This window comes from Panicum virgatum, chromosome 3K, assembly GCF_016808335.1.
Source record: "Panicum virgatum strain AP13 chromosome 3K, P.virgatum_v5, whole genome shotgun sequence".
NCBI lineage: Eukaryota > Viridiplantae > Streptophyta > Magnoliopsida > Poales > Poaceae > Panicum > Panicum virgatum.
Window position 1 is genome coordinate 62,123,893 of NC_053138.1, and position 16,406 is coordinate 62,140,298.

The 16,406-nt window shown below is 52.8% G+C and overlaps 3 protein-coding genes across 5 annotated transcripts; 2 read left to right on the forward strand and 1 right to left on the reverse strand.

Moving 5' to 3' along the window:
• Positions 1 to 210: 210 nt before the first annotated feature.
• LOC120700148 (cation/H(+) antiporter 19-like) lies at positions 211 to 3,506 on the forward strand. The gene is made up of 2 exons (XM_039984348.1): positions 211 to 424; positions 955 to 3,506. The coding sequence occupies exons 1-2, from the start codon at positions 263 to 265 to the stop codon at positions 3,196 to 3,198; spliced, it is 2,406 nt and encodes an 801-aa protein (XP_039840282.1). The 5' UTR covers positions 211 to 262; the 3' UTR covers positions 3,199 to 3,506.
• A 3,241-nt stretch (positions 3,507 to 6,747) lies between these two features.
• Positions 6,748 to 12,185, forward strand: LOC120700149 (cation/H(+) antiporter 19-like). Of its 2 annotated transcripts, XM_039984350.1 has the most exons (3): positions 6,748 to 7,153; positions 9,616 to 11,453; positions 11,567 to 12,185. In XM_039984350.1, the coding sequence occupies exons 1-3, from the start codon at positions 6,947 to 6,949 to the stop codon at positions 12,024 to 12,026; spliced, it is 2,505 nt and encodes an 834-aa protein (XP_039840284.1). In that variant the 5' UTR covers positions 6,748 to 6,946; the 3' UTR covers positions 12,027 to 12,185. The 2 variants fall into 2 exon arrangements, with proteins under 2 accessions (XP_039840284.1, XP_039840283.1); XM_039984349.1 differs by having other exon boundaries at positions 9,616 to 12,185.
• LOC120700150 (B3 domain-containing protein Os01g0905400-like) lies at positions 11,958 to 14,546 on the reverse strand. Of its 2 annotated transcripts, none has more exons than XM_039984352.1 (5): positions 14,256 to 14,546; positions 12,959 to 14,156; positions 12,697 to 12,828; positions 12,506 to 12,621; positions 11,958 to 12,428 (listed from the first exon to the last, which is right to left on the reverse strand). In XM_039984352.1, the coding sequence occupies exons 1-5, from the start codon at positions 14,538 to 14,540 to the stop codon at positions 12,180 to 12,182; spliced, it is 1,980 nt and encodes a 659-aa protein (XP_039840286.1). In that variant the 5' UTR covers positions 14,541 to 14,546; the 3' UTR covers positions 11,958 to 12,179. The 2 variants fall into 2 exon arrangements, with proteins under 2 accessions (XP_039840286.1, XP_039840285.1); XM_039984351.1 differs by having other exon boundaries at positions 12,697 to 12,831.
• Between the last annotated feature and the right edge of the window lie 1,860 nt (positions 14,547 to 16,406).

The following is a 16,406-nucleotide window of genomic DNA, read 5'->3' on the forward strand; positions in this document are numbered from 1 at the left end:
ATTACATCATCGCTGGTACGGCGCGCCGAGAGAAAAATCTCACGGCCGGTTCTTTGGAAGCTAGTAGGCGTCGGAGCGCGCGGTCGCCGTCGGGGCGGCCTCAGCTCGCCCTCCATCCTATATATATACAGGGCCGTACGGATCCGTACTAGTAGATCTCGGCAGCCAGGTAGAGCGTGGGAGCTAGCTAGCTAGCTGGAAGCTCGAAGTCAACAAGTGGAGAAGGTGGTGAAGAGCTGAGCGAGCGAGGGTGGTATCACCAATGGCGAAGGTGGCGTCGCACGGGGCGTTCCAGGGGGAGAGCCCCCTGGACTACGCGCTGCCCCTCATCATCCTCCAGATCTGCCTCGTCATCGTCGTCACCCGCAGCCTCGCCTACCTCCTCCGCCCGCTCCGGCAGCCCCGCGTCATCGCCGAGATCATCGTAAGCGACCCCCTAGATCGACGACCCTTTGCTTTGTTCAGGAATATGTGAAGTTTTGGATCACTAATTAAGGTCGCACAAATTTGACCATTGCTCCAAATTTGCTAAGACAGAAATGTAATAGTGTTGTAGCACGCTACTTAGTTTAAATGTCGTTAATTACTAGTACTCCATCTGTTCTAAATTGTATGTTGTTTTGGCAAATCTAGATACATGATTTTTACTATGTATCTGGACATAATGTTTTTCTGGATGCATGGCAAAAATTATGTATCTAAATTTACCAAAACGATTTACGGTTTGAAACGAAAGGAGTGGAGGATTTGTTAAGCCCGTGATTATCTAGGATCTGTGTCAAAGTAACGTTTTAATTTCTCATTGCTGGCCTTGTTAGGAAAGTCTGCTGATTGCATTTTGTCAAAGTAAGGTTTGCACACAAACCGTACTGATCGATCCAAACACCTTTTGACTAGCAGTAGTAGACACAGACACAGTAATGCTTTCGTAATCACCGGCAATGGTGTGTGCAGGGTGGGATCCTGCTTGGCCCGTCGGCGCTGGGCCGGAGCACCAAGTTTCTGCACACCGTCTTCCCGCCGGAGAGCATGACGGTGCTGGACACGCTGGCCAACCTCGGCCTGCTCTTCTTCCTCTTCCTCGTCGGCCTCGAGCTCGACCTCTCCGCCATCCGCCGCACCGGGCGGAAGGCCCTCGCCATCTCCCTCTCCGGCATCGCGCTCCCGTTCGCGCTCGGCATCGGCACGTCCTTCGCCTTCCGCGCCACCGTCGTCAAGGACGCCCCGCACGCGCCGTTCCTCGTCTTCATGGGCGTCGCGCTCTCCATCACCGCCTTCCCGGTGCTCGCCCGCATCCTCACCGAGCTCAAGCTGCTCACCACGGACCTCGGCCGCATGGCGCTCTCCGCCGCCGCGGTCGACGACGTCGTGGCGTGGATCCTCCTCGCACTCGCCATCGCGCTCTCGGGCTCCGGCTCGCCGATCATCTCGCTCTGGGTGCTCCTCACCGCCGCCGGCTTCGTCATCGGCGCCTTCGTGCTTCTCAAGCCGGTGCTGGCGTGGATGGCGCGCCGGTGCCGCGAGGGCGAACCCATCAAAGAGCTCTACGTCTGCGCCACGCTCGCCATCGTCCTCGCCGGCGGCTTCCTCACCGACGTCATCGGCATCCACGCGCTGTTCGGCGGGTTCGTCGTCGGCGTCGTCGTCCCCAAGGAGGGGCCATTCGCCGGCATGCTCCTCGAGAAGGTGGAGGACCTCGTCTCGGGGCTCTTCCTCCCGCTCTACTTCGTCTCGAGCGGCCTCAAGACCAACGTGGCCACCATCAGCGGAGCCAAGTCCTGGGGCCTGCTCGTGCTCGTCATCGCGAACGCGTGCGTCGGCAAGATCGGCGGCGCGGTGGCCACGTCCCTGCTCGTCAAGATCCCTGTCCGGGAGGCTGTCACGCTCGGCTTCCTGATGAACACCAAGGGCCTCGTCGAGCTGGTCGTCCTCAACATCGGCAGGGAACGCAAGGTTCTCAACGACGAGGCCTTCGCCATCATGGTGCTCATGGCGCTCTTCACCACCTTCATCACCACGCCCATCGTCATGGCCGTCTACAAGCCGGCGCGGCCGTCGGCGCCCTACAAGCGCCGCACTGTGGAGTGCGCGCCGGGCGACGCCGGCGGCGAGCTGCGCGTCCTCGCCTGCTTCCACTCCAGCCGCAACATCCCCACGCTGCTCAACCTGGTGGAGGCGTCGCGGGGCACCGGGCGCCGCCTCCTCGCCGTGTACGCCATGCACCTCGTGGAGCTCTCGGAGCGGTCGTCGGCCATCACCATGGTCCAGCGCGCCCGCCGCAACGGCGTGCCCTTCTTCAACAGCGCCGACCGGGGGGAGGGGCAGCTGGTGGTGGCGTTCGAGGCGTTCCAGCAGCTGAGCTCCGTGCGGGTGCGCGCCATGACGGCCATCTCGGACCTCGACACCATCCACCGCGACGTCGTCGACAGCGCCACCGGCAAGCGCGCCGCCGTCGTCGTCATGCCGTACCACAAGGTGCTCCACCACGACGGCTCCTTCCAGTCGCTCGGCTCGGCGTACCACGCAATCAACAAGCGCGTGCTCCGCGAGGCGCCCTGCTCCGTCGCCATCCTCGTTGACCGCGGCCTCGGCGGCCCGGCGCAGGTGTCCGCCCAGAACGTGTCCTTCTCCGTCGCGATGATCTTCTTCGGTGGGCCCGACGACCGAGAAGCTCTCGCCTACGCCACGCGCATGGCGGAGCACCCGGGCGTCGCCGTCACGCTGGCGAGGTGCCGGCCGAACCGCCCGCACTCCGGCGAGGAGAGCGCCGACGACGAGGCGGCGATCGACGCCTTCAAGTCCAAGGTCGGCATGGCGAAGGATGGGTCGGTGCACTTCGAGGAGCGCGAGGCGTGCGCCAAGGAGGACGTGCTGGAGACCATCAGCTCGCTGACCAAGTTCAACGTGTTCGTGGTGGGGCGGATGCCGCCGACGGAGCCGCTGGTGGAGAACCCCGACGAGCTGGGCCCCGTGGGGAGCTACCTGGTGTCGCCGGAGTTCAGGACGACGGCGTCGGTGCTGGTCATCAAGAGGTACGATCCGGCGACGAACCCGAAGAGCAAGAGGTTCGACCCCAAGGCGAGGCCGCCGGCCGCGACGGAGGAGGACGTGCTGGACGAGGCGGAGACGGGCAGATCCGCCGTGGCGCCGGTGCCATGGTCGCCGGTGAGCGACAGGGTCTCAGACTCTGAGCAGTGAGCACGGCACCAAAATGCCCCCAAGGAGCTGCTGCCCGGGATCATCGTCAAGAAAATAAAAGCAGGTAGTGTACTTAAAAAATATGGACAATATCATGCAAGTTCTATATATTTTTCTTCGCCACCGTGCCTGAGCATAGTGTTTCATTGAGAGGAATACCACACAATTACGTAGTAGTTGTAGAATTGTACGCTTCTTTGAGCGTGTCCCAAATGTACAGTTTCCAGTTTAATCGTGCAAAATATAAAATTGCCTCAAAATAGTTGAAGAGAAAGAAAATTTTGAAAATAAGATGCATGCCATTGCCGTTGCATCTATATGTATGCATGGATTCACAATTTTACAATTTTCTCATCCATTTGTTGTATTACCAGGATATTCATCAGCATTTATGACCTCAAGTATATATTATGTTGGTATACTATGAAAAAAAATTAAGATGGTTTATCTAAGGACAAAACTATATAAGTTAATGCATTTACTTTGGGACGGCGGAGATAGTCTGCATTAAGTTAGATCTCTCCCTTTTCATGTCACAGTTCACCTGTAGGTCTCAGATTTTTTTTTCCAACCCTAACATGCGAATGCGGCCTTTTTATTTGAAATTAATGAGAGGTGTCAAAATTAAATGGGAGAAGTCCGGTTTACACCTTCCAACTATCATAAAAGTTTGATTTTCAACCTTGAACTACAAAACCAGATAACAAAGGTCATCATCCAACTGTTGAAACCGGAAAAATTTGGCCCCTTAGGTGGTTTAGAAAGTGATTTTCCATTTTGTAGAATTAAAAATATTCAAATTTAAACTACAAAATCATATGTAATTCATTTTAAATAAAAAAATGAAATGGGTATCAAAAGTTTTCTAAAAATATAACATATCTATTGGCACAATATTTTTTAGTTATCCAGATCTAATTTTTTCTTTTCATAATATTTGGTTGCTTGTAGTTATGTCTATTATTTTTGAATAACTAAGATCCAAATAGAGCAATAGTAGATAGGTTATATTTTTAGAAAAAATTTGGTGCTAGTTTAATATTGTTCTAATTTAAAATAAATTACTTTTATTTTTTTTATCTAACTAGATTTTTTTATTTTTTTTAAAAAAAAATACAAAACCACCGAAACCACCCAGGGGCCAAATTTATCCGGTTTCGACAGTTGGATACTTGGATGGCCTATGTTCTCTCGTTTTGTAGTTGAAAATTGAAAATTGGACTTATGCGATAGTTTGAAGGTGTAATTCGAACTTTTCCCAAATTAAAAGGACTCAATGATTTGGTTTAGGAGCCCATGGAAGGTAGAACCCATATATATATTCTTGTTCACCCTCCAACCCCTCTCTGCTCGGCGCTGACCGAGCGAGGATTACAAGTTAGAGCACACATGTTTCAGGCACATCTGATCCAGAAAATGCATTATTATTATGCATCGTTGACTTGGGGAAACCAACAGGCAGAGCTCCTCGCGCACTGTTATAGAGACGATGCAATGCGGTTGGCCAGCTCTAGCCGTCCCATGCATACAGTCATACACGCATCCACAAAGCAAGCAATGCAAGCAACCCTAATTAGGATCGGAGTCAGCCCTTATTAAGCTTGACATAGCCAATGAGAGAGGTAGGCGGCAATGCAAGATGGAGTCTAATTCTAATACAAGATCATGGAGTCGGTGTTCGTGCAAGTACACTAGCTCGTGCCACGAAGGGGGGAAAAATGATGGTATAGTACTCCCATATTCCAAATAAAGTAGACGCCTGGTACGAGAAGACCCGCGCGCCATGGTATACATAAAGACAAAGCTTTATTAAAGTAGCTAGCTAGTCGGCTCATCAAGAAGGCCAAATTGTTGTTTGGCCAAAGCTCAAGTCAAGTCGATGAGTGGAACCCACGAATGAAGGGACGGAACACGTCGGCCGTCGGCCGGCGAGCGGCGAGGTTAGCCGTGTCCACGCACATGTACACGTGGCTAGGACGGTTCTTCGCTGCTGCCCGGAAGCGAGCCTAGCCTACCCATGGAATACAAAACCGCTCGATAATCGTAATTATCGGTGAAATTTATTGTTACCGATGCAGCTGAAAACGTAAACCGACTGGAATTTCGGTGGATTTCAATGAAAAATTCAAAATTTTAAAAAAAATCATAAAAAATAAAGAACTTATTTTTATAAAAAACTATACCTTCTCTTGATTCCAGAGTGTTGTCACATGTTGAAAGCAACAATTGTTTGCTTAGGGAAAAATATTTTTCGTGCGATTAAGGCCAATAATCGATATATATGCGGCGATTATCGATGATGCTGCAGCTGGAGCGAGGGAGCTGTGATCGTGGCGTCGATAATCGAGGTAAATCGTTGATTATTGATTTGTATCGGATGATTTTCAGTTCAGGTCAGCTTCTTTTGTATTTTTACTCACCGATTTGGCCAAATATACTACATTGATATACAATATTTCTTGGATGGTTGGTTGTATCACAGATCTAAAATCTAGGCTACAATTTTAGATATTAGTCCCGGAGAAAAATTTATTGTTGTACAATATGCTATGTTAAATAGGAAAACAAGGTGCATGCCTTTACTTTATATTGTATGCCTAAATGGTACAAATTAAGAGTAAGTATCATTTATTCGTAGCATAGTTTTGACACAGACATGGTTCGATTTCCCTCTTGCAAGTGAATGTCTGATAATCAGGACTTAGTTTGAGAACATGGAGAGAAGATTTGCATTGGCTTCAAGTGCAAAATTGTTCATATATGTGTAATTTATCTAATATAATACAATACATAACCTAAAAAATTAAATGCTATCAAACCTTTATATTTTTTCCACTGCCAAAACATATTTTCAGTAGGCGAAGCGATAAATCGTTCGGTTTGCATCGATTATCGACGATAAATTGTCGATTTTCATTTTTTTGAATTTGGGTCCCTTTACCGATCGGTTTTGGCGATTTTTCACCGATTTTCAACCGATTATCGTTAACGGAGCTCACTGATAAATAATGTATCGCCGGTAATGTAATCCTTGAGCCTACCTAGCTCATTGGCGCCAAAAGTCCAAGTCCACCAAGTCGTCCGTTGCCGGTGGGAAATCAAGCGCGCGCGCGGCTCGGGTTCAAAAATACGCGCATCACCAGCACTAGCCAACCAACGATACTTTTCTCTCACAATAAATCAGCACCAATCACCAGCCACAGCCAGCCGAAGAGAGTGCATATTTATATCTATATATAGTTATATATATTTTTATATATGCGATGTCAACGCTCGCCAGGTGCATTATTGGCCTAAAATAATCTCGATCAGAGTCTCCAGCAGCGGGCACACCTATTGCCCACGCGCATACTACTCCTACAGGATAGCAGCAGGATGGTTACCGTGCTGGACGGAGGCAAACACACAAACAAAAGTCCACCAGATTCGTGTCATGTGTGCCGGAGTCGCGCGGTCGGCACACGGGACCCGGGCCGGCGGCGCTCCCTATAAAAAGCCCCCCACGCGGCCGCACCGAAGCAGCAGACTCCCTCCCATCCCATCCTTGATTCTTCTATCTGTTCGAACCCGCGCCCCGCGGCCGCCGGCGGATGCTCTCCCTGCCTGGCGCTCGCTAGCAGGCCAGCCAGCCAGGCCAGCCAGCCACTCCATCACGGAAGAGGTTTAAAGCCAGCCGCGCGCGGGGTAATAGTAATACAGAGTTAGTTACTCCACATCGCCTCCAGCTGCTGGTGCGGCGGCGGCGGCGATGGCGTCGAACGCGACGGCGGCGGCGGCGGCCAAGTGCCCGGGCCCGATGAAGGCGGCCTCGCAGGGGGCGTTCCAGGGGGAGAACCCGCTCGACTACGCGCTGCCGCTCGCCATCCTGCAGATCTGCCTCGTCGTCGTCGTCACCCGCGGCCTCGCCTACCTGCTTCGCCCGCTCCGCCAGCCCCGCGTCATCGCCGAGATCATCGTCAGTTTCCCTGGCCCCTCGCTCCCATCCCTCTCCCCCGCCCCCCGAGAATCGATTGAATGCTCCCGCTCGATCGTCCGCTTCATCTATTGGGACTAATTAATCCGGCGGATTTGGGGACCGGTGGCCCGTCCGCTCGCTAGGGTTTTGGGGGTTCCGGTGCGCCGCCGCGTGCGCTCTTTGTGTGGGGAGCGCGGCCCCGAGGGGGGGCCCAAGCCCCCCATGGACGAACGGACGCCCGCCCGCAATCGGGTCGGTTCGGTTGCGCTCATCGATCTGGCTGGCTGGCTTCCAGAACCAAGTCCAAGTGCACGCGTCGTATAGGCGGGCGGCGCCGCGCCGTGCTGACAGGTCTGGAACTTAGTTATTAACTCACCCCATATTACAAGAAGAGCCCGACGACCATCAAGCAGCATAAAAAAAATTGATTATGGATTGGTATCCGGTGATAATTTGCTTGGGACATCTCACCTCTTCCATTTCAACAATTTGGTGGGAGAGATTCTAAAGAAACCGTGTTGCTGTGAAATCACCGGGCCCTGATATATCAGGCTTCTTCCACAATTTTATAGTAAGGATTAAGGAATAGACAACAGGAATGGACGAACTAATTTAATTTCCTCACCACCGGCCCTGCTTGTTAAATTACTAATGGGAGGAAGAGCTTGCTGATAAGTGATAAAAGCAAATATATATTCTGCTTGTTGGTACTGTAATTAGATCGAGCCAATCAATCACACGCCCCAGATTAAGTAGCTACTATGATGCTTATTTTATTCCAATTTACTCCTCAAATCGTGCGGTGTCATACTAAGTAAGGAAGCACCTACCGCGCCACACAACACATCACGTGGAAAACCCCAGCTAGTAGGTTCAGGCAGGCAAGGCCGGATCCCAACCGTCCCGGGGGAGGCCTGCCTCAGATAGCCCTGCATCCTGAGATCTCCGATCCGTCTCTGAATTTTATAGTGTCTGTTGGTCTAGAGATTAGCAACGGTCGTTTCTTTGCACAGGAGAAAGGAGATTCTGAGAATCTTCTTAAGAGAGATAAACCAGGTGGAAGATTATCTCTTCTGGACTACTCTTTGCTTGCACGTGTTTGGGGGGACTCTAGCTGCATGCTGTTGCTGTCATCTGTTTCCGGAAAAGATTCCAGAAACTGATTAAAGCTTGCATCTGTGATACTTGCAGTACATCTGCACAGTGTCTGTCATCTGTTTCTTCAGAAAAATAGGGCATTTCGATCTCCAACTTCCATCGGTCCATGATATTCACCATGCATGTCAGGACCAAGGGAGTACGCAAGAACTGTGTGGTAGTCTCATATTACAAAGAAGAAATTAATTAATGGCTGCTAACACTCTCTCAAGATGGGGAAATAAGTAAGAATCTGATCTCTCTCAACATTGGGAAATAAGTAATCTGCTCGCGGACGAGGGGGGCGTTGAGATATATTTGCCCATAGTTAATGATTTTTGCGGTTTTCCAGTGCACTAGAATGTCCTGCTACATTTGACTAGCCGACGTGCAGTCCCCCCACACGTTCAGGCGCATACAATATTCTTAAAATGCAAATATCGTTGAATTATTGATCCAGAAATGAACGAGGGCAAGTTTCTAGGCTTGGTTCATTCCGGCGTTGCTTGTCTTTCTTCTCTCACCAAAGTCAACACTAGTTTTTGGACGGTATCTGCAACAACAGCAAGAAATAATATATAAAAGCCAAGGCGCATTGTTTAGGTGCATTATTGCAAGGAAATGTAGACTTGCTGCATGTCTACTACCTGCCAATAACCTAGCTGTCATTTGACTTGCAAAGAGATTGCTTAATCAAGAAAAAAAAAAGATACATCGGATACTACTTTCAACAAGTACTAAATACGGGCACTTTGGGGTGATCTAAATCTCTTGTATCGTGTCACTTTATGTGGTGTGCGGCTTATATGCTGCAGGGTAGAATCTCGTTGGTTGTATGCGATCAAAGCCTTGATTGCAGAGACCGGTTTATTATCCTTCATCTAAAAAAAATACTGGCACACGATGACACGGACAGTAGTATATTCCACTGTGTATACTTTTCAAACAGCTTATTCTTTGGTTGCCTTAATTGTCATTCGGAAGTTTGGTCAGATTATTTGAGCATCTCTGCTATGGTTAACCCTGCACTGGAGAGGCTATTCTATTACTACAACCTTCTAAGCTCATAGTTTGCAGTTTAATACTTTATTATACTCTTATTATATTTCTATATATATGACTATATGTTCTCGAGTACCTTTAGCTGCAAAGAGATTGAAGTTTTCATAGTTTACACGGAGAGATTAGTTTGCACCTATACGTTTCCAATATATATTGCGTACGAAGTGATTGACATGCATGCATATTTTTGCCAACTGATGTGATGCACCATTCTGTAACTTGAATTCTCACATGCATGGCGTGTCTTTGCCTGGTTGATGCAGGGAGGAATTCTGCTAGGCCCGTCGGCGCTGGGCCGCAGCCACAAGTTCTTGCACGCCGTGTTCCCACCCCAGAGCATGACGGTGCTGGACACGCTGGCCAATCTCGGCCTGCTTTTCTTCCTGTTCCTCGTCGGCCTCGAGCTCGACATCCCCGCCATCCGCCGCACCGGCAAGAAGGCCATTGCCATCGCGCTTGCTGGCATCTCTGCCCCATTCGCCCTCGGCATCGGCACATCGTTTGCGTTCCGTGCCACCGTCGTTAAGGGCGCGCCACAGGGGCCGTTCCTTGTCTTCATGGGCGTCGCGCTCTCCATCACCGCGTTTCCGGTTCTGGCTCGTATCCTGGCGGAGCTGAAGCTTCTGACCACTGACCTTGGACGCATGGCCATGTCTGCCGCAGCCGTCAACGATGTTGCTGCCTGGATCCTGCTGGCACTTGCCATTGCCCTCTCCGGTTCCGGCTCGCCGATCATTGCGCTCTGGGTGCTGCTCACTGCTGCCGGCTTCGTCATTGCCATCAGCTTGTTCCTCCGCCCGGTGCTGGCCTGGATGGCTCGCCGGTCACCCGAGGGCGAGCCGGTCAAGGAGGTTTACATCTGCGCCACCCTCGCCATTGTCCTGGCTGCTGGTTTTGTCACCGACACCATCGGCATCCATGCTCTGTTTGGTGCCTTCTTGGTTGGCATCGTCGTCCCCAAGGACGGGCCTTTTGCCGGCGTGCTCATCGAGAAGGTGGAGGACCTCATCTCAGGGCTCTTCCTCCCGCTTTACTTTGTCTCCAGCGGCCTCAAGACCGATGTGGCCACGATCAAGGGGGCCAAGTCCTGGGGCTTGCTCGTGCTCGTCATTGCGAACGCATGCCTTGGCAAGATCGGCGGCACGGTGATCACGTCTCTGTTCGTCAAGATCCCTGTCCGGGAGGCGGTCACCCTCGGGTTCCTGATGAACACCAAGGGGCTCGTTGAGCTCATCGTCCTCAACATTGGCCGCGACCGCAAGGTGCTGAACGACGAGGCGTTCGCCATCCTGGTGCTCATGGCGCTCTTCACCACCTTCATCACGACGCCCATCGTGATGGCCATCTACAAGCCGGCGCGGAAGACGGTGCCGTACAAGCGCCGCACTGTGGAGTGTGCGCCCGGCGACGCCGACGGCGAGCTGCGCGTGCTGGCCTGCTTCCACAGCAACCGCCACATCCCGACGCTGCTGAACCTGGTGGAGGCTTCGCGGGGCACCGGGCGGCGCCGCCTCACCATGTACGCGATGCACCTGGTGGAGCTCTCGGAGCGGTCGTCGGCCATCAGCCTGGTGCAGCGCGCGCGGCGCGACGGCATGCCCTTCTTCAACAGCAAGGAGCAGCGGACGGAGCAGATGGTGGTGGCGTTCGAGGCGTTCCAGCAGCTGAGCTCCGTGCGGGTGCGGCCCATGACAGCCATCTCGGACCTCGACACTATCCACCGCGACGTCATCGACAGCACCGCCGACAAGCGCGCGGCCATCGTCATCATGCCGTACCACAAGGCGCTCCACCACGACGGCTCCTTCCAGTCGCTGGGCTCCCCGTACCACGCCATCAACAAGCGCGTGCTCCGCGAGGCGCCCTGCTCCGTCGCCATCCTCGTCGACCGTGGCCTCGGCGGCCACGCGCAGGTGTCGGCCAAGAACGTATCCTTCGCCGTCGCCGCGCTCTTCTTCGGCGGGCCCGACGACCGCGAGGCGCTCGCCTACGCGACGCGCATGGCCGAGCACCCGGGCGTCGCCGTCACGCTCGCGAGGTTCCGGCCCAGCCGGCTGCAGCCGGGAGAGGATGACGCGGCCGACGAGGCGGCGGTGGAGGCGTTCAAGGCCAAGATGGGCGCCGTCAAGGACGGGTCGGTGCAGTTCGAGGAGCCGGAGGCGCGCACCAGGGAGCAGGTGCTGGAGACCATCGAGTCGCTGTCCGGCTTCAACGTGTTCGTGGTGGGGCGGATGCCGCCGACGGCGCCGCTGGTGGAGAGGCCCGACGAGCTGGGCCCCGTGGGGAGCTACCTGGTGTCGCCGGGGTTCTGGACGTCGGCGTCCGTGCTGGTCGTCAAGAGGTACGACCCGGCGACGAACCCCAAGAGCAAGCGGTTCGACCCCAAGGCGAGGCCGCCGGCCGCGACGGAGGAGGACGCGCTGGACGAGGCGGAGATGGGTCGCGCCGCCGTGTTGCCCGTGGCGCAGTCGCCCATGAGCGAGATCGCGTGAGCTGCTGTGTATGTGACTGTGCTGTGTGTATCGTCGTCTTGCTCGCCGATCTCGCTTCCTGTTGTGCTCTGAGACTGAGCATTCGTGGCGAGCATTTTAGGCAGCTTCCAGCTGATATGGTAGTTCTGCGCGCGCGGATGGTCGATGGGGATTGTATCCGCACGTGCGGTCACAGCGGATAGAGTGTGTGTATATATACTAGAAAGCAGCAGCATTTTCATGTTGACAGAAGTCTACTTCTTACATGATTATAGGGCATGAACTGCTAATAGAATGCTGGCTGGTCATGAAATGTGACAGCTGACAGATATGATCAACTTGCTGGGTAACAATGGCTACAGCAAATTCGGCACGCACACTTGGAATGACAGTTCAGAGTTGCCGCTGAGCTCGAACTCGCAGGTGTCTCCTTCGTGCAGGTTGTTCTCCCTGCAGATGTCAACCCAACCAGTGATGAAGCCACTGAACCTTGGGGTGCATTGGTACACAACGGGCCAGAGTCTCATGCAAGGGTCCCTGAGTATCACAACCTTCCTTCCCTGTTTCTTCGTTCTTGGTATAACCGGTAGTCGAGTGGGAAGCTCCTGCACGGAGATCTTTCAGAGCTGTAGTACTGAATGGTAAGCTCAGATCAGTCAAAGAAATGGTCAGGGCTACTTACAAGCCATGTTTGCTCAGGTGCAGGCACAGCAATGCAAAACTTGCTGCTGCTTGCTGCAAGTGCAAGAACACCACCTGATTCGGAGGTTCCACAGCCGATGTCTTCAGAGTTATTCTCTGCACATTGGATCAAAATTCATGAAATAAATTGTATGTCAATTAAAAAGAAGAAGTGAAAGCATTCTGTAATACCAGTTTGATGAAGATTTTGACAGAGATGAGGATGTTCATGAAGCTTTGGGCTACTTGATATGACTTCAGAAGTATTTTGCCCTGTCCTATCTTGCTTATTACCTTGACCATCTTGCTGTTTATCATGCTTCACTGCTGAGTGTGCAAGAACAAATCCTTAAGCATTGTTGTCGCTAAGTTAAGTCCAAATAGAAGAACATGCAAATACAATGGAAAGCAATGTGCACCTAGTTCAGAACAAAAGATTGGAAAAAACACCAACCTTCTTTACGTTCTGCTTGGCTGTCCTTGCAACAGAGCAAATCATTGTCTTTGTTGCAACCACTTAATACACATTCACTGGAATGCACTTCAGGATCAGCTGGAGGAGAAGAAGAGTTCTCCTTTGCAAATGATGACGGCTCATTAGCAGGCAACGCGTTGATATCTATTTCATTCACTGCAACACAAGCATATCCTGTTCCTGTTCCTAGTGCATCAGTCATCTGTTTATTTTCTGTACATGAAAGTGTCTCTGGCATCACAAAACGCTGATCATCTCCAATTGAAGAGAAGTGATTTTGCTGGGTATCCTCAAGGCAACTGAAACCTGAAGTTTGGGCAGTAGTAATAGGCCCTCCAACATTCAGATCAACAGAAAATGCTTCTGGATTACACATATCATTTTCAAATTCATATATATCAGCTGACAAAAATATATCATCTATATTCACTCCATTAAGATCCATCATAGCAAGAGGTCCAATAGCATCAGTATTTGTAGGCAAATTCAAGCCATCGCCATGTTCAATTTCGGTAGCGTCAGAAACCAGGTGCTGTATAACTCTAGCATTGCATTCGCTTTCTTTTTCTTCAAAGACTCTGCAGTCGTCTTCTATTTCCGCCTCTCCATCTAACACCTCCTGAGCTTTACAATCAGAGTGCCTTGTAGGGGGCTCAGAATCTTCTTTTGGTTCTGTGACTCCTACCTCTGGCACCCCCCCTGATGTTTCTGAACATTTTAGTTCAGATGCAGAATGGGGAAGATCAGAATCGTCAATGAAAACATGATCTTGCATCTGACAGTCTTTCGGGCCCAGATCATTGTGGTGATCGGTACGTTGTTTCTTCTTGCAGTTCTTGCTTATCTTCTCGGTTTGACTACTCGGACAGCTAGTTTTCTTCCTGGGCTTCCTCTTCCGGCTCTGCCTTTTGTTCTTCTCGCAGAGAAACAGCCTTTCCACAGCCGATGGGGCAAACATCTGCACAGTGAAGACCGATCTGGCAATCTGCCTGAACACCAGGAACTCGCCACAGCTGACGGCATGGTCCAGCACGAAGTTCTTCCATCCATGCCCAAACGACAGGACGCCGTCGCGCAAGCACAGCCGCACACGCCACCGGAGGCCGAATGCGTCTTCGAGATAAATGTTGGAGCCTGCCAGGTCCAAGATTGTCCTGGCAAATGGCGGTGGTATATCCTGCATGTGTAAAACTCTTAGTCCAGATAAGTTCTGCAGTGATTGCCTAACAAAAATGCAGACTCCTTCGAAAAAAGAGAAGTCGCCAAAGACCCATACCATGTGCTCGGAGAAGTAGCCCATCATGACCTTGAAGAAGGACGGCACTGCCGGGATCGGCCTGGTCTTGCTGGAAGACGGCGACGGGGAGGACGAAGCAGCTCGGCCATGAATCCGAGCACACCTCTTCTTGCAATCCACGCACGCCCGGTTCTGGTGCGGATCGCATGACTTCTTCCTCCTCCTCTTCACCACCTTCTCGGCTTCCTCCCCTTCGATGTCTATTTCGACCACGGTCTCTTCCGGCTCTTTCTTCACGGCTCCTCCTTCGATCAGCTCCATCATGCTCGCTACCCAGAACTAGGTCAACCGCGCGCTACGCCGCGCCCATTTGGAAATGTGGAGAAAATAGGTCAACCGCGCGCTACGCCGCGCCCATTTGGAAATGTGGAGAAAATGATTGATATGTTGATGGTTACATATGTGTATAGAGCAGAAAGAGAGGTACATTAGAGAGCGTGGTAATGGACTAATGGACTGATGGACTGATTGTTGCGTATGGACCAAAAGAATCAGAGCTGGGCTAGGATGATATTACTTAAAGATGGGATTGGATAGAATAAAACTAATTATTTGAAGGGCTGGATAAGAATCGGGCCAACTATTTAATTAAATAGGGCTGGATTGGGGTTTGGGCAGGATCACGACCCATTCCCAGGGCTACCTGCACTCATCCATACTCTATATCTCATCCTTTATCTCAGCTACCAGCTCACGGACCCACATGTCATACACTATATAATTTTTTACCCCACCCACCCCACTACCCCGTCGACTCCACCCTCTCTCTCCCTCCGCCCCTTTCTCTCCCCAGGGCGGCGGCCACTCCAAGCCCCCAGGCCGGCGGCGGCCCTCCAAGCCCCCATCGCCGGAGCGCGACCCCCTCCCCTGGCTCCCCTCCGCCGGCGAGCGGCCCGGCCTCCCCCTCCTGCTTCTCCTCCTCCCCGACGGCTCTCTCTGCGCCCCTCCTACCCGGAGGCTCGCCTGCCCCGTCCGCTGTCCTCCATCCCCGGCTTTCCTCCCCTCCCCGGCGTTCCACCTCCCCGGATCCTGTGCGCGCAGGACCGGCCTCGGAAGATCCTGAGCCATGGCGCGCGGAGCTGGTGGCAGCGGGCTGGATCCCTCCTCGTCCCTCGCCGGGGCATCTCTGTTCGGCGGCGAGGCCTCTCTATTCGGCGGCGGCGGCTCGAGCACAAGATCTGGCGGCGGCGGCACGAGCACAGGGTGGAGCGGTGCTGCGAACGGCCCGCGCGGCATCGGCTCCACGTGGCGCCCCTCCCCTCCTCACTCCCCGGAGCCGCGAAGCTGTGCGGCGCGGAGGCGAGACTGAGCCTGCGCGCGGCGCGGCGGGACCGGCCAGGCAGCCCGCACGCGGGCGGACGGCGCGGCGCGGCGCGCGAGCGGACGGCGCGACGCGGCGCGCGAGCGGCCGCGCCCGAGAGGAGCGGGCGTGTCGACGGGCCTCGGGCGGCCAACGCGCGGCGGAGCAAGGGCAGCCGGCCGGCGAGCATGCAGAGCAAGGGCGGACGGCGGCGCGGCCTCGAGCTTGGCAACGGCGGCGCGGCGGAGGCCCTCGCGGGGCGCGGCAGGCGAGTGGCCGAGCGGGCCGTGGAGGAGAGCCAAGCGGCCCCCAGTAGGCCCCACAGGAGCGCGGGGCCTGGGAATCGATGGCCTGCGTCGGTCTTCTCCTCCCGTGCACGTGTCGATCCGTGAGTGGAACGAAGCGCTCCAGGAGCACTCCGAAGCCTCAGTTTCCAGGGTGTATAGAAGATAGGGTATGTCGTGTGTTTTCTGGTGGTACATGCAGCTATATGAGTAGCAAACTGTGTAGCAACTGGCATTGTCTGTATGTTATACATTCTTCGAGATACAAAACCCTTCTTTTTATTTCCCTGACGAAGATGCTTAGTATTGGTATTTTTTTTGGAAAATTAGTAATATATATATATATATAGTAAGTCTTTAGCGTCATTGGAATTGGCCATTCCTAATTGGCGGGACCCGCGAGAGTTCTTATAAACTGAATGAAAATCAGAATAGAAAATCTAAACTATAAAAATTGAAACAATTAAATATAATTGTCACCAATACTAATCTACTCATACTTCTCACAAAATACTTCTGGTGGCCTACATGTAAGGGCATTTATTT

Excerpts from the sequence above, each read along its gene's own strand:
- LOC120700148 (XM_039984348.1), top strand. The coding sequence starts at position 263 with ATGGCGAAGGTGGCGTCGCACGGGGCGTTCCAGGGGGAGAGCCCCCTG. Across the intron at positions 425-954 it reads GCGTCATCGCCGAGATCATC|GGTGGGATCCTGCTTGGCCC; the intron begins GTAAGCGACCCC and ends TGGTGTGTGCAG.
- LOC120700149 (XM_039984350.1), top strand. The coding sequence starts at position 6,947 with ATGGCGTCGAACGCGACGGCGGCGGCGGCGGCCAAGTGCCCGGGCCCG. Across the intron at positions 7,154-9,615 it reads GCGTCATCGCCGAGATCATC|GGAGGAATTCTGCTAGGCCC; the intron begins GTCAGTTTCCCT and ends TGGTTGATGCAG. Across the intron at positions 11,454-11,566 it reads GACGAGGCGGCGGTGGAGGC|TGTTCGTGGTGGGGCGGATG; the intron begins GTTCAAGGCCAA and ends CCGGCTTCAACG.
- LOC120700150 (XM_039984351.1), bottom strand. The coding sequence starts at position 14,540 with ATGATGGAGCTGATCGAAGGAGGAGCCGTGAAGAAAGAGCCGGAAGAG. Across the intron at positions 12,832-12,958 it reads CCAAGCAGAACGTAAAGAAG|CAGTGAAGCATGATAAACAG; the intron begins GTTGGTGTTTTT and ends TTGCACACTCAG. Across the intron at positions 12,622-12,696 it reads TCAAAATCTTCATCAAACTG|AGAATAACTCTGAAGACATC; the intron begins GTATTACAGAAT and ends TCCAATGTGCAG.